Source organism: Arachis ipaensis, chromosome B8, assembly GCF_059453495.1.
Source record: "Arachis ipaensis isolate K30076 ecotype BB chromosome B8, ASM5945349v1, whole genome shotgun sequence".
NCBI lineage: Eukaryota > Viridiplantae > Streptophyta > Magnoliopsida > Fabales > Fabaceae > Arachis > Arachis ipaensis.
The window spans coordinates 1,001,186-1,019,724 of record NC_142443.1 but is presented as its reverse complement, the minus strand read 5'-3'; the positions used below and the strand labels follow the sequence as shown (position 1 = coordinate 1,019,724).

Genomic DNA, 18,539 nt, shown 5'->3' with positions numbered 1-18,539 from the left:
TTTTTATTATTATTATTTTTAATAATTTCTAAAAATAACACCCAAATTATTTTTTTAATTATTTTTATTTCTAAAAAATAATTTTTTATAATTATTTTTTTTGTAATTTCAAAAAACTAACACCAAAATGATATTCTTCCTCTTGGTGTTACTTTAAAAATAATCATAAAAAATTATAAGAGAGATATTATTTTGGTTTTAGTTTTTCAAAATTACAAAAAGAAAAAATAATTATAAAAAAATTTATTTTGATAAAAAATAATAATAAAAATAATTAAAAAATAAAAATAATTATAAAAAAATCATTTTAGTAAAAATAATTATAAAAATAATTATAAGAAATTATTTTTAAAAAATAAAATAATAATAAAATAATAATTATAAATATAATTAAAAAATTATAAAAAATTATTTTGATAAAAGTAATTATAAGAAATTATAAAAAAGAGAGAATCATTTTAGTTTTAGATTTAATTTTTTTTTATCATATGTCAATATTTTATTTGTTGGTCAAATTTATGCCACTCTTAGCCACTAAAACTAATGCCACCATAGAACTTCTCAAATTATTATGAATCAAATTTTTAAGTCAGTAAATTGATAAGGTAAATATTTAACCACTCTTAAATTAAGATAATTAGACTTATATATAATCAAAGTATTGTGATAAAATTATGTAAAGCAGTACTTAAAAAAATTAAAATGCATTATACTTTTACGAAATACAAATTAAGTCATTGACCAGTGTTCTGTTGTTTCTACAAAATAGTTGATATCTACATTGAAACTGTCATAAAAAAGATTAAAAATCATAAAGAAACTAACCATACAAATGATTGATACATCAGAAGAGTAGTTACAAGTCTCTACAAATCCTTCGATAAACACAGGATAATTGGAGACAGGGAAACGTGTTGTTACACACATGGACATGATCAATTTTGTATAATTCATTAATTCTCTTTCCTATGTACAAGAGAACAGAACATGGTAAAAGAATCGTGTATAAACAACGATGAAAACTCCCAATAAACACCTAAACTCTCTAATGGCGTGATGTTGGACTTCTCATAATATTCAAGTTGTCTAAGTAAGATGTCTTCTTGTGTGTATTTACGTTTGGAAGCTTCTGCTCATGCTTTGAGTCAATGTCTTTGTAGAAGTCATCTGAAGCAGCAAAAGGGTCCTTTTCTTTTTTTCCTTCTGAGCCTTGATCAGTTCCCCAACCCATGAAATCTAATAGGGTCATTTGGCCATTGTCTCCACCATTACCTTTTTCTCTAGGACTGGGTCTTGATGAGGTTCTGTTACCTGACTTTTTAGCCGGAATTTGGGTTTGAAAATCTGCTTGTAGTACATCATCTATTCTCGACAGCACTGTGAAGGCCAAACTTTCCAATATTCTTGAATAGCTCTCAAGAACAGCCAACCCCACATCCTGTTAGGTAGTTTAAAATTGAGTGATTCGTTCAAAACTATGATATCAAAAAGATTTTAAGACATAAATATAGGTGATATTAATTAAAGTATGTATATATTTGCAGATAAGAACTGAAGTGATGCATGGCCTGGGGTTAATTACCCTGTTGAATTGGATTTTGCTTATTTCCAATGAAGATTGAGGAAGGCCTGGGAAACGATGCTTTAAGAGGAGTAAGATGGTTTCTGCTCTCTCTTCAAAGAGTTCTCTTTTTTCCAAACTCACAGCAGAACTCCAGGATGGCTTTCCATCTTTGTGATGCATCTTCCGCTTCCAGATAACTATGGATGCTTCAATTCTGTTCTTAAGGTCTAGGATTTTATGTTCTGATGATAAGTCCATGGTTGATAGGAGCTGGTCAGGATCGAAATGTTCAACTGTGATACTCTTGTAGATTGAGTCTCCTAGACTTGATCTTCCATTCTGCAAATTTCAAACAGAACACAAATCAAAATCTATAATAATATTTCACTAGCTTCCTTCTTTTCTTTTTGTATCCATTACCTTGGGTAGGGAGTCCATATAATTTTCAGGGACCTCCATTTCTGTTATAACTTGAGCATTGATTGCCATGGCTGCCTTAAGTACCTGATTTACACAGTCTTTTTGGTACTGCAAAAATCTCCTAGCATTGTCTGATAGACCTTCTGGGGGAACCTTAGGTGTAGGTAGCCACCACTTCTCATCGCTTTTCATCTTTGGATCTTTATCATCACCTCCTGAATCTTTTTTAACATAAAAGAACTCTTGTGGCTCTTTGAAATTATCAAGGCAATCCTGTACATCACCAATTGTTAGATATAATTAATAATTAGCAATCATCATCAGTTCCATGAAACTTAAATATGATCTTACTATAAGCATTGTATCGAGTTTGCGCAAGGCGGGGACGTTCATGTGGAGATCGGTTCTCTGTTTTGTGGTCATGATCTGTTCAATCAAAGACAAGGTTCAGTGTTATAGCAAATTGTATGAAGAATGATGGAGACAGAGGCAGGAAAATGGAAGAGGATTATTAGTTTATTACCTCCATGATTGTACCATCCTTTCCTACTTGTTGTGAAGGGACCATTTCAACAACGTAGTCTGTGACAGATAGAAGCCAATCAATTTCTTTTCTCCATTTTGCTTTCCTTTCTGGGGGCATTGGTTCTAGCCGTCTTTGTTCACCAAAAATAGAAGCTGCATGCATGAATTCACAAAAACATTAATAAAGCAGTGACAAAAGAGAATCATTTGAATTATTACATTCATCATGGCATGCAGGAAAACTGATACATACCTGCAAGGTTTGTGAATGCATTTGACAGTGCCAAAGCAGAAGAAACACCTTTTCCTCCACCGGACATGTCTTCACCTAGCAGCAATTTGGAGAACCTCTCCTTCATCTGTTCCATGTCTGAATTAAAACCAACCATGAATGCATGAATAATAATGTTGAATAAATACAATAATTAACATAGAATTAGTCAACAAGGATTCATGATCAGACCTTTTAATAGCTCGTCTATGCTTTCTTTGAGTGCTGTTTCCTCCGGGGTCAATACCTTTGGCTTATTAGCAATCTTCTCCGACTCATTAAGAGGCTTTGATCCTTGACTTCTTGAGGAAGCGGCGCCGTCGGTGTCTGCCGGGGATTCTTTGCTGCCGCCGGTGTCAACGCTCAAACTCTTGGCATGCCTCCCTGCGCCATCAAACATCCCTCTGAAATTGAACAGTTTCGTCTTGTACCCGCCTTCTTGCTCTTGAACCATTTTCGTTTTTTTGAAAAGAAAAAAATTCTTTTGAAACTTTGGAAAATTGAAGTTTTTGATGAAGGGAATGATGAAGTTGCAGATGAGACGCCAAAGCAAGTAGTAGTCAGGAATATGGAATTATTATTATTGGACTTCTTATTTTACTTGAGTTTTTTTTTTAGAAATAGAGGTGATTTGTTTGATGGTTTTTGTGTTTGTTTTTCTTTTTTGAGATTGGCTCTGGGAACGTGGGGTGCATGTTGTAACAAAATGGGAGAGGTCTAAGTGCGATATACACAAATTAAAAATATTTTGCATTATCTTTTGCTTTATGTAATTTAGGGATGTTGGGTGGTTGTTAGTTAGTTGAAGTTCAATTTCTAATTTGAGGTCAATGGTAATTAATGACCGTCAAAGACAGCTATCCAAGTATATAATAGCCAGTCAAATTGAAATAAAATTATGGATTTACTATAACTCACCTTGCTTTGACTTTATGTCTATTTGTAGTGTAACTTTTCATTACACAATTTTTAAAATATTTTTTCTTCATCAAACTTTAATGAAAAAATATATATTACATATTATTTGAGGGAAAAAAATGAAAAAGTTTCTTCTCCTTTCTTAACATGCATCTTCCTTTTCTTTTTCTTATTACTATTATAAAAGTCAGGCTAAAACCTTCAAAAAAAAAAAAAAAACATTTGCACGAAAATTTTCTAAGGACAAAAATGATTTTTTTGACTGAGGATTTTCGATATTTTTAAAATGGACTTAAATTCACTTAATAATTAAAAATGACATTGTGCCAACCTATAAAGCAAGATTTTTATATGACTAATTTAATACTAGGATTAGTACTCTTCTTTTAGCCTTTAAGGCATATACAATGTTGGAGTATAAAAGATTAACTTTTAGAATTAAGTGTACCATTTTTAAAAAAAAAAAAAAATAGAGAATTCAATATACAATGCTAATTTAGTAATAACTAATAAGTAAAGAAAAAGTTCAAGACAGTAATTTTATTAAATTTTGATTAATATAAAATTAATAAAAAAAATAAATAATTTAATATTATTAAATAAAATTCTATATCATTAAAAATATAATTAATAATTATTTAATAATTACAAATCACAAAAATTAATAAGTACTATCACAACTCATAAGTAAAAGAAACGAGACAAAAGTTGAAGAAAAACCTGCGAGTCAGAGTCAACGCAAGGAAAGAGGAAATGGAATCAATCGGAGTGTTGGTGCCTCACCCAACCTTCCCTTACCTCGAGCACCACCTCCAAGCCCGATTCAACCTCCTCCGTGACAGAACCAAACACGCTGCTTCCATACGCGCCGTCGTCGTGAATTCCGTGGACGGCGCCGACGCCAAGCTCATCGATGCGCTTCCAATGCTGGAGATCGTGTCCTGCTACGGCGTCGGCGTTGACAAGGTCGATCTCAGAAAGTGCGCCGAGAGAGGGATCCGCGTGACTAACACCCCTGATGTCATCACCGACGAGACCGCTGACGTGGCAATGGCCTTGATTATCTCCCTCCTGAGGCGGCTGTGTCATTGCGATGTCTTCGTCAGAAGCGGAAAATGGAAGCACCAAGGCAGCTACCCTCTCACCACTAAGGTAACAAACTAACAATAACTAACTCCTCGAAAGTCGAAACTAACTATTAATTCCGTTTGGCAGTTCTCTGGAAAGACAGTTGGCATTCTTGGATTGGGGAGGATAGGGAAGGCGGTGGCGAAGAGAGCCGAGGCCTTTAACTGTAGGATATGTTACCACTCAAGAACAGTTAAAACAGAGTGTAGTAGTTACAAATACTACCCAAGTGTTGTTGAGTTAGCCTCTAACTGCGACATTTTAGTTGTTGCTTGCTCCCTCACCATAGAAACGCACCATATAATTAACCGCGGTGTGATGAACGCGCTTGGTCCTAAGGGCGTTCTAATCAATGTTGGGCGAGGGAAGCATGTTGATGAGGCTGAGCTGGTTTCTGCGCTGCTGGAAGGTCGCTTGGGTGGGGCCGGCTTGGATGTGTTCCACGATGAACCTCATGTGCCTCCAGAGCTGTTTGGGTTGGACAATGTTGTGCTCTTGCCTCATATTGGAAGCGCCACCGTCGAAACTCGCACTGCCATGGCGGATCTTGTCCTTGCAAACTTGGAAGCTCACTTTCTCGCAAAACCACTTGCCACTCCAGTCCTGTAATTAACCCTACTGTTTACATTTTAAGCAATAATAATCTTGCAGTTTTGTATGAGAATGTTGGCACATCCATGATCCATGCAGTGAATTGATGAGAACTCGTTCGTGCTATTTTATTTTCACATATTAATAAGTGTGATTATATGATGTTTCCAGTATATTCAATTTAGCAGAAGAATCATGGAAGATAGCTAACAGCAAAATTGCTATAATTTTTATATTACAACTGAAACTATATTTCATTCATTGTAGACCTCTGGTGAAAAGTTATAAATAATTTTAAAAAAATACTATTCATCCTTTAAATGAAATTGAAGACAATGGCTATAGAGAAACTTAAGGCACCTTGGGACTTGGGAGGAGAACGAAAATATTCTAAAGAAGTTGCTGGCATAAGAACCATTTAATAACTTCTTGCTGCTTGAGTTCAAGAGTTCTGAACTGTCAAGTGCTAAACATCAATTTGTTCACTATAGTAGAGTTTTATGTGTGTTAAAAATGTCATATTAAACTTCAATAAGTAACTAAGTAAAAATAAAAGGTGTATTTTAATACCAGAATTAGAATTAACAACATATAAGTGGTTTGAATAACAATCCATAGCAGTATTCATCAAAATTTATCTTTTCTCATTATTTATCAATTATTTTAATATAAAAAAATAAAAAATATACCTTAAATATTAAATATAGGTATAATAAGATGGTATAAGTAACACTCATTGTTATTTAATTCGAGTAGAAAATAGGAAAAAAGAGTTTATATTAGATCCATTTGACAGATGACAGAAATATATTGATGCATGAGTGATACCATTTTGATTATGGCCCGGATATAATTAGAGTTTAAAAAAAAAAGAAAATTAAATGAAAAAGAGTTAAAATAGATCCGTTGGATTAATTGATTTTAGTGAGTGAATCTAGGGTTAGTGAGTGAATCTAGGTTAAGTGCGATTTACTGGCTAAGAAGGGGGACTAAGCCTCTCTCTCTCTGGACGATGGAAGTGGCTATAATGGAATCCATGGGAGTGGTGATGACGAACCAAATGCACCCCTACCTGGAAGAGCAACTGGCTAAACGCTTCAACCTCTTCAGGCTCTGGAACTACCCCTCCCTCGCCGCCTTCTCCAAAACACACTCCAATTCCATTCGCGCACTCATCGGCAACACCAAATTGGGTGCTGACGCCACCATGATCGACTCCCTCCCCAAGCTCGAGATTGTCTGCACTTACAGTGTTGGACTGGACAAGATTGACCTCCCCAAATGCAAGCAGAGAGGCATCCGCGTCGCCAACACCCCCGACGTCCTCACCGACGACGTCGCCGACCTCGCCATTGCCCTTGCCTTATCCGTCTCCCGGAGAATCTGCGTTTGTGATTCCTTTGTCCGAAACCACTCCTGGTCAAAATCAGACTTTTATTTGACTTCAAAGGTTTGCCTTCCATGTGTTTGATATAATGCTTAACAGTCAATAATGCCATTTTTCTTTATGAGAATAGTAATATAGGTTAATACCCGACGAACACTCACATGTCAAATTATCAAATTATCTAATAGTTATTGTGTTTAACAACTTCAGATGAGTAGTCACCTTAATACTTAATAGTCAAAATAATTTCTGAAAGATATGTCTGGTTTTTTTTGCAACATGTAACTATTTATTGTTGTATCTTTTAGAACTAATTTGAGGAACCAAATTGACTTACAATTAAACCATAGTAATGCTGATGCCTCTTTGATATTTCAGTTTAGTGGTAAAGCAGTTGGAATTGTTGGCCTGGGGAGGATTGGTTCTGCAATAGCTAAAAGAGCCGCAGCTTTTGGGTGCCCAGTTAGTTATCACTCCAGGTCCGAAAAACCAGACACAGGGTATAAGTTCTACTCTAACATCCTTGATTTAGCAGCTAACTCTCAAATACTCATTGTAGCGTGTGCCCTCACTCAAGAAACTCATCACATCGTGAATCGTAAAGTTATTGATGCATTGGGACCAAAAGGAATTCTAATCAACATTGGGAGAGGCCAACACGTCGATGAAGCTGAACTTGTGTCCGCCTTGACGGAAGGAAGACTTGCCGGGGCTGGTCTTGATGTGTATGAGAATGAGCCACATGTGCCTGAGGAGCTCTTGAGGCTTGACAATGTCGTCCTCGTCCCTCACATTGGAAGCGACACTGTCGAAACTTGCAATGCCATGGCAGACCTTGTCATTGCTAACTTAGAGGCACACTTCCAGAATAAGCCACTCTTGACTCCAGTAACTTGATCACTAGCTTATGGTTTTCATTTAGCATCAGTTTAGTTTTGTCCTTGTATTTCATTCTTTGTTGCAATAAAGAAGTTGCATGATTTGGGGTACTTTGTGAAGCTTGAAGGATACTTCCCTATGACTTCTTCTGCAGCCAAAATTCTTGGAGGGTACTCTCAGTAGTAGCGACTAGCGAGTGAGAAACGCGCAATACTAAGATATACATTTTGCTTTGAGTCACATCCTCACAGGCTGTTAGAAACGCGAAATTAGATTGTGTGTCATGGAAGGGATAGCTTGTACTTCCTAGTTCCTACTATGATTGTTAAGTTTGAGTAATTATTGGATATGCTATGTGCTTAGTTCCAGTAGAAATGATATGGACGCTTAGAGTAATTTTTTTTCAAATGAAATTTAGAAAGTAAAAAAAAAAAATCCCAGCTGCGTATTTATTTACTTTATGCGAGTTTAAGTATTGAATATCATGACTTTAAAGTTCTAAAGGAAAAAGCGAAAGTGTTGATAGACACCTATGATAGCCCATCCATGAAAAGAAAGCGATAAACAGTCCCACGTCATGGCGAACAAAAATATCTTCTCTTTGATTATGAGTTCCTCTTAGAATCTGATTTTAATTTCGCCTCCTAATTTTCTCATCCTTTGATCCTTAAGCATCATCAATTCCTTCACCTTTGATTCAGTTGACTCAAGTCAACGAATGCCCCGTTCCTTATCTAATCGTAGATTAGTACGTCTAAGTCTAACACCGGATAAACATGTGGACGTGGGGATGGAAAAAAAAAAATAAAGGACCAAATTAAAGAATATCCAGAATCCCATAATATCATTTAGGATCCTACTCTTAACAAAGCGTCAGCATTAAATAGGCAAAATAGAAAAAGTCTAGGCGGAAGCAACTTTTTTTTAAAATTTTGGCCAGCATGTAATCAGCAAAGAAAAATGAGTGATTGAATGAATTTTACGTTAATTTTACACCATTAAAATCATCATTGATAACTATTTGATGGCTACAAATCACAAAAGTTGTTACCCTACCACTCCTCAGCAAAATATTCATCATATTTACATAATCACCACTACTTATATTTTCTTTGTAACAAAAGCCTTCTTTTTTTTTCGTGAAACAGGGAATGGAGGAAGAAAAGAAAGACACAAAACAAAGAAGTGCACTCTCTCTAGAAACTGCCGCACTAATCAGCTAGGAGTAGAAGGAGGAGAAGAAGAAGCAACTCCTTTGAAGATAAGGAAATTAAGAGTCTCGAGAGTGAAGTATATGAAAGTACCCTTGGAATGAGTGAAAAAACACCCAAAACTTGAACCCACCACACATTGCCATCCACTTCCATATCTTGTATCAAACTCCTACAAACAAAACCATAATAATAATAATATCCAATCACAACAACCAAAACGAACGTTTCTTACAATGAAAGGTGTTACCTTTTTTATGTGGGCAGCAATGGATTTGCAATCAACAACATCATAGAGATCAAGAGCTTGAGAAGCAGCTGCCATAGCTTGGATCTGCATCTTGGTTGGCATGTCAGTGTCCTCTATCAAGGCTTTACCTTCCAACATGTTGTCACAACCGAAACCGAAACCTTATCTGATCTTCAATTCAAAGGCGGTCTAGTGAAAGCAGAAAGAGAAGCAGAACTGGAAAAGGCTATAAAAAGAGCAGAGTTCCATTCGGAGATAGAGGGAATATATAAAAATAAACAAAATTATAGAGTTGGCACGAAGTCCTACGTTTGTGTCGTTATCTTTCGTTGCTTGGAGAGTATTTTAGCTGTACTCTATAAATGAGCATCAGTAACTATCTCAATGATGAGTTATGGGATGAATATTATGAGGATATTGATGCCCAAGATTATTAGTATTTTTGTTAAAGAAAAGCAAGGGGATAAAGCTGGTGAGGCCAATAATAAAAGGAATGCTGTCAAATTGAAAATGCTTTGGCTGAAGCACCACCGACACGTGGTGGAACTTGCTTCAACTGTGAATCTAGAAGAAACTAATCACTGTTCACACATCACCCAAAAGTATACTAGCAAGACAAACATTGGTATATAATGGAGAAAGGAATTGTACACATTGTATAAATATTTCATTAGCTACTCATACTTTTTTTTTAAAGATATAATTATTAGTGTTACTTTTTCTCATCAGGTGAAGCTTTTAGGATGAGTGGTATCATGATATGGTATTAGAGCGCTAAATTCGAAAGATCAAGAATTCAATCCTTGGTGAACCCCAAAATCAATTTAAGTTGTCTCCCTAACGGGAATTCGATCAGATTGTACAAATAGTCCATTGTCTTCCTAACGGGATCCTATCTCTAATACTTCATAAATCTCCATTGTACACATTGTATAAATATTCCAATGACTACTCATATTTTTCCATTTATTTATTACACCATACAGAATCAAAGGCTCTAAAAATAATTAACCAAAAAAACAAAAAAGTCCTGGAAATCAAATAGTAGGTAGAAAGTGCAGTGACGGTGGTCATACCCATCATAATATGAGTATGCCTTGTATGATTGTTTTTTTTTTTCCTGTGTAATAAATGTTATTTGATCATATTAAAATTTATGATGACTCATTATTTTGTTTTAAGTACAATTTAGAGAAAAAATTTTAAAATTGTATGATATCTCTAAAATCTAATTTCATAGTTGCGGTTTTTGAAATGAGCTGATTTAAAACTGATTTAAAATAGATGAGACGATTTTTTGAGTGAAAAAATAAATACCGTCAAATTTATAATTTTTATTGTAACAAATGATTTTAAATGTAAGTACTAAGGATGAAGCTGTTTGGATGTTTTTTGAAGATGAAAATTGTTCTGTAAAATATTTTGATGTTGGTATAGTTTGCAACTATAGAAAGATTAAATACAAAAAAAATTTTTGTAAGGCTAAATATTCATAAAATGCTAATAAAGTGACTTATAGTCTTTGTGAGATAGATGATGAAGATGTAAATTATTTATTTATTCACTGTAATTTTGTTCACAAGTCGTAATATAGAACTTTAAGATGAGATGGAACTAATTGAGTTATAATTGTGTAAGTTGAGAAAAATGAGTGAAAAAATTATTTTCCAATTATATGGGTCACATGAAAAATTAGGAATATAAAAATTTTAAAAAATAGGGTACTTCAATAGAGTGAAGCATGAAAAGAGACTTTGAATCATTGGAGAGAATAAAATAAAAGTTCAAAAAGGCAAAACAATTGGATATTTTAGAATTGGCAAACACAAATATTGAGAAGAGAATAAATTTTTTTTTTTGAAGTAAAAGAGCTTAACTTTCTATATTTGATCATGGTAGAAGATATGTGCTGAATTTATTCAAGAGAAACCAAATGTTTGGTGTTGAAAGATACTTTTTGATGATAATTGCAAATTGGTGCTTTTTTTTTGGTTGATAAATTGGTGCTTGTATTGTGTGAGTTTGTATATGCACGGGTTAATGACAGTGATAAATGGACTGATGAAAATGATAGTTCTGTGCATGTTGGAGAAAGCATTAGAAATACTGGATTGGGTGATTTTCAAAATAGCAGAACAAAACTTTTTGAAGTGGCAATTATGATCGTCGAAAACTCAATAGAAGCTCAATTATAAGAAAAATAAATTCAATAATTTTATCCAACAAGTTAGATCACTTCGATTAAAAAAAAAAGAGCTAATCTAAAGGGTTAAAATATATTACAAAATTAAAAAATAACTAATTGTTAGAAGTGAATAAGGGTGATTTTTATATATAGTGAAAAGTAACAAAATTTTATTTCACATCAATTTTGATGACAATACCAAAAGAATTACTAGGTAGTTAGGAATTGGAATTTTAGTGTGTATGATAAAATAAGTAAAAATAAAAAGCTAATGATAAATATGTACAACTGTAACTTATTTAGTTGATGTTGGATTAAATTTCGATTAATTAAAATGACAATATTAAATTTAAAAAGTATAAAGTGGTACCTGTAAAAACACATTTTGACGCTTTAAAAGAGTAACATAACTTTTTTTTAATTAGATTTTTACTAAATTATCTTATCTTTATAGAAAGAAATCTCATATTTTATAAATCAAAAGGTGGTTAAGAAAGAAAAAATACCGAATCTTTAAAACTGTAAATACTACCGATTGTATTGAGTCTAAGAAGATTCAGAATCTCAGTTCAAAATCCTGTTAAAAAAAAGTATAAGCAATTTTAAATAGGAGAATACTAGTGGACAATAATTTTGTTGAACAATGTGTAACTACTAATCAAATAAAAATAAACTACACCTCTAAATTAATTCTCTAAAATTTAATATTAAAATAACTATCCGTACACTGGTAAAATAAACATCCAATATATTTATTATTTACATTGTTTAATATTTTGGACAATTTACGTAAATAAATTATTACACCTTTAAAATTACGCAAAAGCATTGTTTCCAAAACGAAGACGCAAATACATTGTTTCATGTATCTATAGAAACCGCTACTGGCAGTAGCGGTTTACACAAACACAAAATCTGCTGCTGCCAGCCGCGGATTATGTTGAAATGTAGCAACATGGAAACCGCTGTAGTCTGCCGCAGTTTCTGCTCGATTGGAGTTGGTCATAAAGTAGCGGTTTATGTGCATAGGGGTTCGTGTGTAAACTGCCAGAGGTTATAGCGGTTTACGCGGAGAGTGGCTGCCTACCAAATTACTCGTTTGGAGTGATTTTGAGGTTGGTTAGAGAGAGAAAATTCTAGAGAGAGGTTAGAACAACAAATCTCTTAAACAATTAAAATGTTATTTTTATGGAAATTATGAAAAATGTTTGTTTATGCTAAATTAAGTTACAAGAAAATTGAGAGAAAGAAACGGAGTATATATTTTTTGCAATCATATGATATATATGAATAGATAAAAATGAAGTAATTTTTAAAGAAAAAATGTACGTTTTAGTGAATTTTTTACTAAAAATAAATTATTTTATCATTCATGAGTTTTATAAGGGATGAAAAAAAGAAAAAGAAAATTAGTCTTAATTTATATATTTTAGTACTCTGTGAGTACTCACTATTTGATTTGCTATTTAGTCTCATTTTAATAATAAATACAAATAAAAAATTATTACATGCATATTTATATTTTTTATTTTATTCATCAAAATTATGATGCTATCACTATTATTTATCCAATCAATCAATTATAAAATATAAATAGTTTTTATTTTTTGGTACAAGACAATAAAGTTCCACAAATAAAAAAAAATCATTTATCTAGAACGCAAATCAGCAAAGAATACAACCCATGTTTTAAACTCTCCAAATTTTCTATATGGTTTATATAAATAAAAGAGAATGAAGTGATTTTGAAAAAGAAAAATATATGCTTTAGTGAACTTTTGGCTAAAAATAAATTATTTTATTATTTATAAATTTTAAAAGAGATGAGAATAAAAAAAATTAGTCTTAGTTTATATAATTTAATATTTTGAGTACTGTATTTTTTCTTTATAATTTGGTCTCATTTTTAATAATAAATACAAATAAAAATTTATTACATGCATATTATATTTTTTAAATTATATTGTGAAATGATAAATTAAATTTTTTTATTTATGATTTTATTTAAATAGTATATACAATTAATTATTTGTTTTGTAATTATTTTTTTAGATAAATATTAATTTTACTATTTGTTTTCATACTCAACGTAAATGGCTGCTGCCTCCAACGGTTTATGTATGTATTCTAATACACATAAATCGCTACTGCCAGTAGCGATTTATAGCTAAGCATCAACAAACAGAAACCGCAACAGCCTCTAGCGGTTTCTGTGTTTCCCATTCGCATGTAATTCGCTGCTGGCTATAGCGGATTATGTGTTTTGGTAAACCGCTACTGGCAGTAGCGGTTTCTATAGATGTATGAAACAATGTATTTACGTCTTTATATTTGCGTAAATTTGAGGGGCAAACAATTTATTTATGTAAATTGCCCTAATATTTTCATTGTTACCAATACTTTTTCTTTTAAATAAAACTAGAGAATTTAATTTACTAAAACGTAGGGGTGTGCATGGCCCGGCCCGAAGACCCGTCCCGATCTCGAACACTTTAGGGGCTAATTTGATGTGATTTCATCGGGTCTAGGGTCGGGTATGGGTCTCAAAAGTAGACCCGGTCATTATTTCGGGTCACCCGAAATCGGCCCGGTGGCCCGGTCATCATACACAATTAATATTTTGTGTTATTAGTGATGGATGATGGCTATTATTATGTGAAATTTAAGTATTGTAAACCTTAATATTTTGTGTTATTAGTCATTATATATAAGACTATAAGTTAATATTTTATGTTTAAAATGCATAAAACTTTAGACTAATGCATAATTTTGTGTTATTTGTATTGATTTAAATATTTGGTGTTATTAGGCAATATTAGTATTGATTATGGTTATACTTTAATTTTAGAGAAGAGTTACTTCTTATTATATTTTTCTAAGTGAATTTTACCATGTCAAATAATGGTTGGAGTCTTGGAAATTTGGATATTTTTACATGCTAACTTACAAGAAGGTATCAAGGTAATATAATGTTAACGGCCCGGTTTTCACCCGATTTTTACCCGATATAATTGTGGCCCGAAAGTGTATAAGTTTCATCAGGTCTAGGGTCGGGTTCGAGTCTAACAAATAGGCCTGATATATATTTCAGGTCGGATCTGGGTCACATCAAACCCGGTTTTACCCGATCCATGCACACCCTACTAAAACGCACGGAAGCGCTACGTTAATATCGATTCAAAGGATAAATTGGCATAGACGATTGCTGTTTATAATATGATGAAAGTTGCAATCCACCAACCCAAAAAAAAAAAGTAAGAATAATTAAATAAAAAGGAGGTTCAATTATTGTAGCAAAATAGATGCTTGTTTATTATTATAATAATATTTCTTTCTGTCATGCTAATTGGATAAACTAAATTAAAAATGGAATAGATAAGATACAAAGCACTAGGCACATCCTATCAAGCTTACGTGAGTTTACATTCAACTATGTCATGTGTTAGCAAGACAATGAATCATATGTTACACATGTACTACCAAATTCGTGGTAGTCTTGGTCACCGCTATTTGGAAAAATATAATCATAAATCTTGATGAGTATAACAAAACATAACGTGATCTTGTTATCCGTTAAAAGTTAAAACCCAGAAATATACCAGCTGAGACCATTTTGTGCTAAGACCAAAGTTATTGAATTATGGTACTATAGTATACAATTTGTGGACCCGAACTAAATTGTATTGTATATGAATTTTGGCAAAATGATGAGTTGATTAATGATGTAAGGTTAGTTCATTGACAGATACCGTGGAGTCGTGGACACAGGCTAAGGGTAATTGAAAGGTGAAGCAAACATAGAATAAGTATTATATTTGTTGATGATTAAACATCAAATCAGAGTGGCGCAGCGGAAGCGTGGTGGGCCCATAACCCACAGGTCTCAGGATCGAAACCTGGCTCTGATATTAGAGAAGGCTTCCACTGATACAAATTTTTGGACATTTTAATGATATACGTTGGGCTTTTTGTTAATGAGTTTGGGTCACACGAAGTTTTTTTTTTAGTTTAACTATCAAGTAATCAACTGGGCCAATTTGTTAGAGCTTTCATTATAAGGGAGGCCCAACTATTATGTAGAATTTTATTTTGTTAGGCCTCAGAACTTACACAATTTCTACTGCCCAAAAAACAAAAGCTTACACAATTTCTTGAAAAAGAAAAAAACTCTTTTTAAGATTGTTCTTTTTTCTCACACAAACGGCTTACAAAAACAAATTTCTCATTAACTCACATTTACATTGTAAAAAAATTTGTCTTTTCGCCACTTAAGCAACACTCATTTAGTACAAATTTAATTGAATTGAATCCCTAAGTTGATTTTTTTTATTTACTGTTTTATCCGTCCATCTACTTATGTAGCTTTTGTCATTAATGTTTTACATTATTAATCTATCAGAATTAAAGACTACAAAATGAATAAACAACACCACTCACCAGAACATGATAACAAAAAATAAACACGTATGCAAATAAATTACAACATAGACAAAACACACAAACAGGACCCCATACTCTAAGTAGGTAATTTGTCCAACTCATATAATTGAAGGATTTTCAAAGCATTTATTAGTTTGTATGAAGTGCTCATGCCCCACACACACCCCCATAGAGAGAAAAAGACAACATAATAAACCACCATTCTAGCCTTCTTGTATATATAATTTGAACCAACATCAATGATGTATATAACTATATATTATATAGTTTATAGTTTATAGAAGAAATACGAAAAGCAATAGCTGCCGACACTTACTCCCGAACCTATGCTTATAGTAGCAGCCAGTGAGGTTTGGCTCCAAACTTTTATTCCGAGCCTTTCATTATTGTTATTATCCGTTATTTTATTTTAATTAATATTTTACCGAAGAATGTTAGAGACCAATAACTTTTGTGATTTGTAGTCATCAAATAGCTATCAATGATGGTTTTAATGGTGTGAGATTTTATCCAATGGCTCACTTTTCTTTACTAGTTACATGCTGGCCAAAATTTAACAAAGTTACTTAGCACCCTAGACTTTTCCTATTTTACCCTTCACAGCATAAGCAGCATTTCACAGGCTTTTTGCTTCCTCATTTGACTCTTCACTCCACCAACACCAACAACAACAAGCTTCTCCTTCCTTCTTTCCATGCATATATTATATATATATATACACATACACACACATTCTCTCACTCTCTCATAGTGACACACACACCACATATTTGTTGAAATTACCATAACATTTGTTGGTGTTTTTTGAGCAAGTTGTTCATTTTGCTGATATATGCAGCATATTCCAAACACTATGTCTGTTAGGCTCATGAATTTAAGAGCACAAGTTCTTAAGCTTATTGTCCTCTAGTACAAATTTCAATCTCTTTTACTTCATCAAAAGTTTTGAGGGTACTACTCAATTTGGTTGAAGATGCAGTCAACAAAATCAGAATCAGATATAACAAGCTTAGCACCATCATCACCATCAAGGTCTCCAAAGCGACCTGTGTACTATGTTCAAAGTCCTTCAAGGGACTCACACGATGGAGACAAGTCATCTTCAATGCAAGCCACACCAATCTCCAACAGTCCAATGGAGTCACCATCACACCCTTCCTTTGGCCGCCATTCAAGGAACTCCTCAGCCAGCAGATTCTCAGGGATTTTCAGGTCTTCTTCAGGTAGAAAAGGGAGCAGGAAGAGGAATGATAAAGGGTGGCCTGAGTGTGATGTCATTCTTGAAGAAGGATCCTATCATGAGTTTCAGGACAAGGCTTACACTCGCCGTTGCCAAGCTTTAATTGCTGTCTTTACTTTTGTTCTTGTCTTCTCTGTCTTTTGCTTAATCATATGGGGTGCTAGCAGGCCTTACAAAGCTCAAGTAACTGTCAAGGTAAATCCCAATTTCAATCTATACGTCAAATTAATCAAGATGGTAAGTGTGTTAGTTAATCATTCATCGATTATACCGAACTTTTAGTAATTATGCGAGGGAGTACAGTAGAAAGTTGTCACTTTTTCATTTGGGGAGGGATATAGTTTTTGATAAATGTCTCTTAGATGAGATAAATGCTGATTGCTGATCAAAGATCTACATACTTGCATATAATTTAGTTCTACTTGCCTAATTCTTAAACAAAATGGAAGGATTATAGGATTCCTGTCTCTAATTATATGCTAATTATGAGATTATGTTGATAGTAATTGAGATTGTGAATGTTGCAGAGCATGACAGTGCATAATATGTATGTTGGAGAGGGTTCAGACTTCACAGGCGTCACAACAAGAATGCTGACAGTAAATGGAACACTAAGAATGAGCATATATAACCCTGCTACATTTTTTGGCATTCATGTGCACTCCACACCCATTAACCTTGTCTTCTCAGACATCACTGTCGCAACTGGTGAGGTAAGAAACCAAGACTATGTTATTCTTATTCCTTTGAGACTTAAACTAGCTAGGACTTCTAAATTAAAAGGTAATGTTGATGTTTATTAACATAACACAAAATGGTGACATTAAGTAGCATCTTATTATATGTATATTATATTCTTGTACATGTGATGATTTGTTCCTTGCAGCTGAAGAAATACTATCAGCCAAGAAAAAGTCACCGTATTGTATCAGTGAATGTGGAAGGTAACAAGGTTCCATTGTATGGGGCTGGATCCACACTAATAGTATCCCAAACTGGTAGTGTTGAGGTTCCATTGACATTGAAGTTTGAGATTCGTTCAAGAGGGAATGTGGTGGGGAAACTAGTAAGAACAAAGCACCATAAGGAAATTACTTGCCCTTTGGTGATAAACTCTTCTGAATCAAAACCTATCAGGTTCAAGAAGAATTCATGCACATATGGCTGATGGATGCTGATTCATGTCCATTTTTTGAGAAAGAATTCAGTTAATGTTTCTGTAATATATGTAAAATTGTGTAATCCACCGTTTGTGAAAAATTTTCTCTGGTTGAGAAACTACATTTGAAAGAGGAGCAAAATGTGTAGTGTGTACATGCACTTGGAAAACCCTTTCAACTGCTAGTAGCTACTTGTGTTTTCAAACTTGTAGTCAGTGTGGTGGAAATAAATGCATGAAAATTTGTATAAGCATATTCACATAATAAGTAAGATGAATGTATAATCCATGAGTTTATTCTTGAGGGGATGCCAATTAAGTTCGTCATGCAATAACTACTAATTTTTAGTTTTAATTGAGTTAATTTTTGG

At 33.4% G+C, this 18,539-nt stretch overlaps 5 protein-coding genes across 6 annotated transcripts; 3 read left to right on the top strand and 2 right to left on the bottom strand.

Annotated features, from left to right (window-relative positions):
* Nucleotides 1-796: 796 nt before the first annotated feature.
* ROPGEF12 (RHO guanyl-nucleotide exchange factor 12) lies at nt 797-5,775 on the bottom strand. 2 transcript variants are annotated; one of them, XM_088496653.1, is made up of 8 exons: nt 4,419-5,775; nt 2,973-3,164; nt 2,763-2,879; nt 2,508-2,662; nt 2,336-2,410; nt 1,985-2,257; nt 1,583-1,903; nt 797-1,438 (listed from the first exon to the last, which is right to left on the bottom strand). In XM_088496653.1, exons 3-8 carry the CDS (start codon nt 2,875-2,877, stop codon nt 1,046-1,048), a joined length of 1,332 nt encoding a protein of 443 aa, XP_088352779.1. In that variant the 5' UTR covers nt 2,878-2,879; nt 2,973-3,164; nt 4,419-5,775; the 3' UTR covers nt 797-1,045. The 2 variants fall into 2 exon arrangements, with proteins under 2 accessions (XP_088352779.1, XP_020964111.1); XM_021108452.2 differs by lacking the exon at nt 4,419-5,775 and having other exon boundaries at nt 2,973-3,524.
* LOC107612412 (glyoxylate/hydroxypyruvate/pyruvate reductase 2KGR) lies at nt 4,452-5,579 on the top strand. The gene is made up of 2 exons (XM_016314131.3): nt 4,452-4,850; nt 4,914-5,579. Exons 1-2 carry the CDS (start codon nt 4,452-4,454, stop codon nt 5,433-5,435), a joined length of 921 nt encoding a protein of 306 aa, XP_016169617.3. The 3' UTR covers nt 5,436-5,579.
* A 398-nt stretch (nt 5,776-6,173) lies between the features above and the next one.
* On the top strand, nt 6,174-8,032 carry LOC148546968 (glyoxylate/hydroxypyruvate/pyruvate reductase 2KGR-like). The gene is made up of 2 exons (XM_088496654.1): nt 6,174-6,867; nt 7,183-8,032. The coding sequence occupies exons 1-2, from the start codon at nt 6,430-6,432 to the stop codon at nt 7,699-7,701; spliced, it is 957 nt and encodes a 318-aa protein (XP_088352780.1). The 5' UTR covers nt 6,174-6,429; the 3' UTR covers nt 7,702-8,032.
* A 616-nt stretch (nt 8,033-8,648) lies between these two features.
* LOC110265559 (dynein light chain 1, cytoplasmic) lies at nt 8,649-9,431 on the bottom strand. The gene is made up of 2 exons (XM_021108455.2): nt 9,145-9,431; nt 8,649-9,066 (listed from the first exon to the last, which is right to left on the bottom strand). The coding sequence occupies exons 1-2, from the start codon at nt 9,280-9,282 to the stop codon at nt 8,899-8,901; spliced, it is 306 nt and encodes a 101-aa protein (XP_020964114.1). The 5' UTR covers nt 9,283-9,431; the 3' UTR covers nt 8,649-8,898.
* Nucleotides 9,432-16,355: 6,924 nt separating this feature from the next.
* Nucleotides 16,356-18,483, top strand: LOC107613717 (uncharacterized). Its single transcript, XM_016315838.3, has 3 exons — nt 16,356-17,204; nt 17,537-17,722; nt 17,896-18,483. Exons 1-3 carry the CDS (start codon nt 16,743-16,745, stop codon nt 18,175-18,177), a joined length of 930 nt encoding a protein of 309 aa, XP_016171324.1. The 5' UTR covers nt 16,356-16,742; the 3' UTR covers nt 18,178-18,483.
* Nucleotides 18,484-18,539: the final 56 nt, after the last annotated feature.

Excerpts from the sequence above, each read along its gene's own strand:
- ROPGEF12 (XM_021108452.2), bottom strand. The coding sequence starts at position 3,234 with ATGGTTCAAGAGCAAGAAGGCGGGTACAAGACGAAACTGTTCAATTTC. Across the intron at positions 2,411-2,507 it reads AGGATGGTACAATCATGGAG|ATCATGACCACAAAACAGAG; the intron begins GTAATAAACTAA and ends TTGATTGAACAG. Across the intron at positions 1,904-1,984 it reads ATATGGACTCCCTACCCAAG|AATGGAAGATCAAGTCTAGG; the intron begins GTAATGGATACA and ends TGAAATTTGCAG.
- LOC107612412 (XM_016314131.3), top strand. The coding sequence starts at position 4,452 with ATGGAATCAATCGGAGTGTTGGTGCCTCACCCAACCTTCCCTTACCTC. Across the intron at positions 4,851-4,913 it reads GCTACCCTCTCACCACTAAG|TTCTCTGGAAAGACAGTTGG; the intron begins GTAACAAACTAA and ends TCCGTTTGGCAG.
- LOC148546968 (XM_088496654.1), top strand. The coding sequence starts at position 6,430 with ATGGAAGTGGCTATAATGGAATCCATGGGAGTGGTGATGACGAACCAA. Across the intron at positions 6,868-7,182 it reads ACTTTTATTTGACTTCAAAG|TTTAGTGGTAAAGCAGTTGG; the intron begins GTTTGCCTTCCA and ends TTGATATTTCAG.
- LOC110265559 (XM_021108455.2), bottom strand. The coding sequence starts at position 9,282 with ATGTTGGAAGGTAAAGCCTTGATAGAGGACACTGACATGCCAACCAAG. Across the intron at positions 9,067-9,144 it reads TTGCTGCCCACATAAAAAAG|GAGTTTGATACAAGATATGG; the intron begins GTAACACCTTTC and ends TTTTGTTTGTAG.
- LOC107613717 (XM_016315838.3), top strand. The coding sequence starts at position 16,743 with ATGCAGTCAACAAAATCAGAATCAGATATAACAAGCTTAGCACCATCA. Across the intron at positions 17,205-17,536 it reads AAGCTCAAGTAACTGTCAAG|AGCATGACAGTGCATAATAT; the intron begins GTAAATCCCAAT and ends TGAATGTTGCAG. Across the intron at positions 17,723-17,895 it reads TCACTGTCGCAACTGGTGAG|CTGAAGAAATACTATCAGCC; the intron begins GTAAGAAACCAA and ends TGTTCCTTGCAG.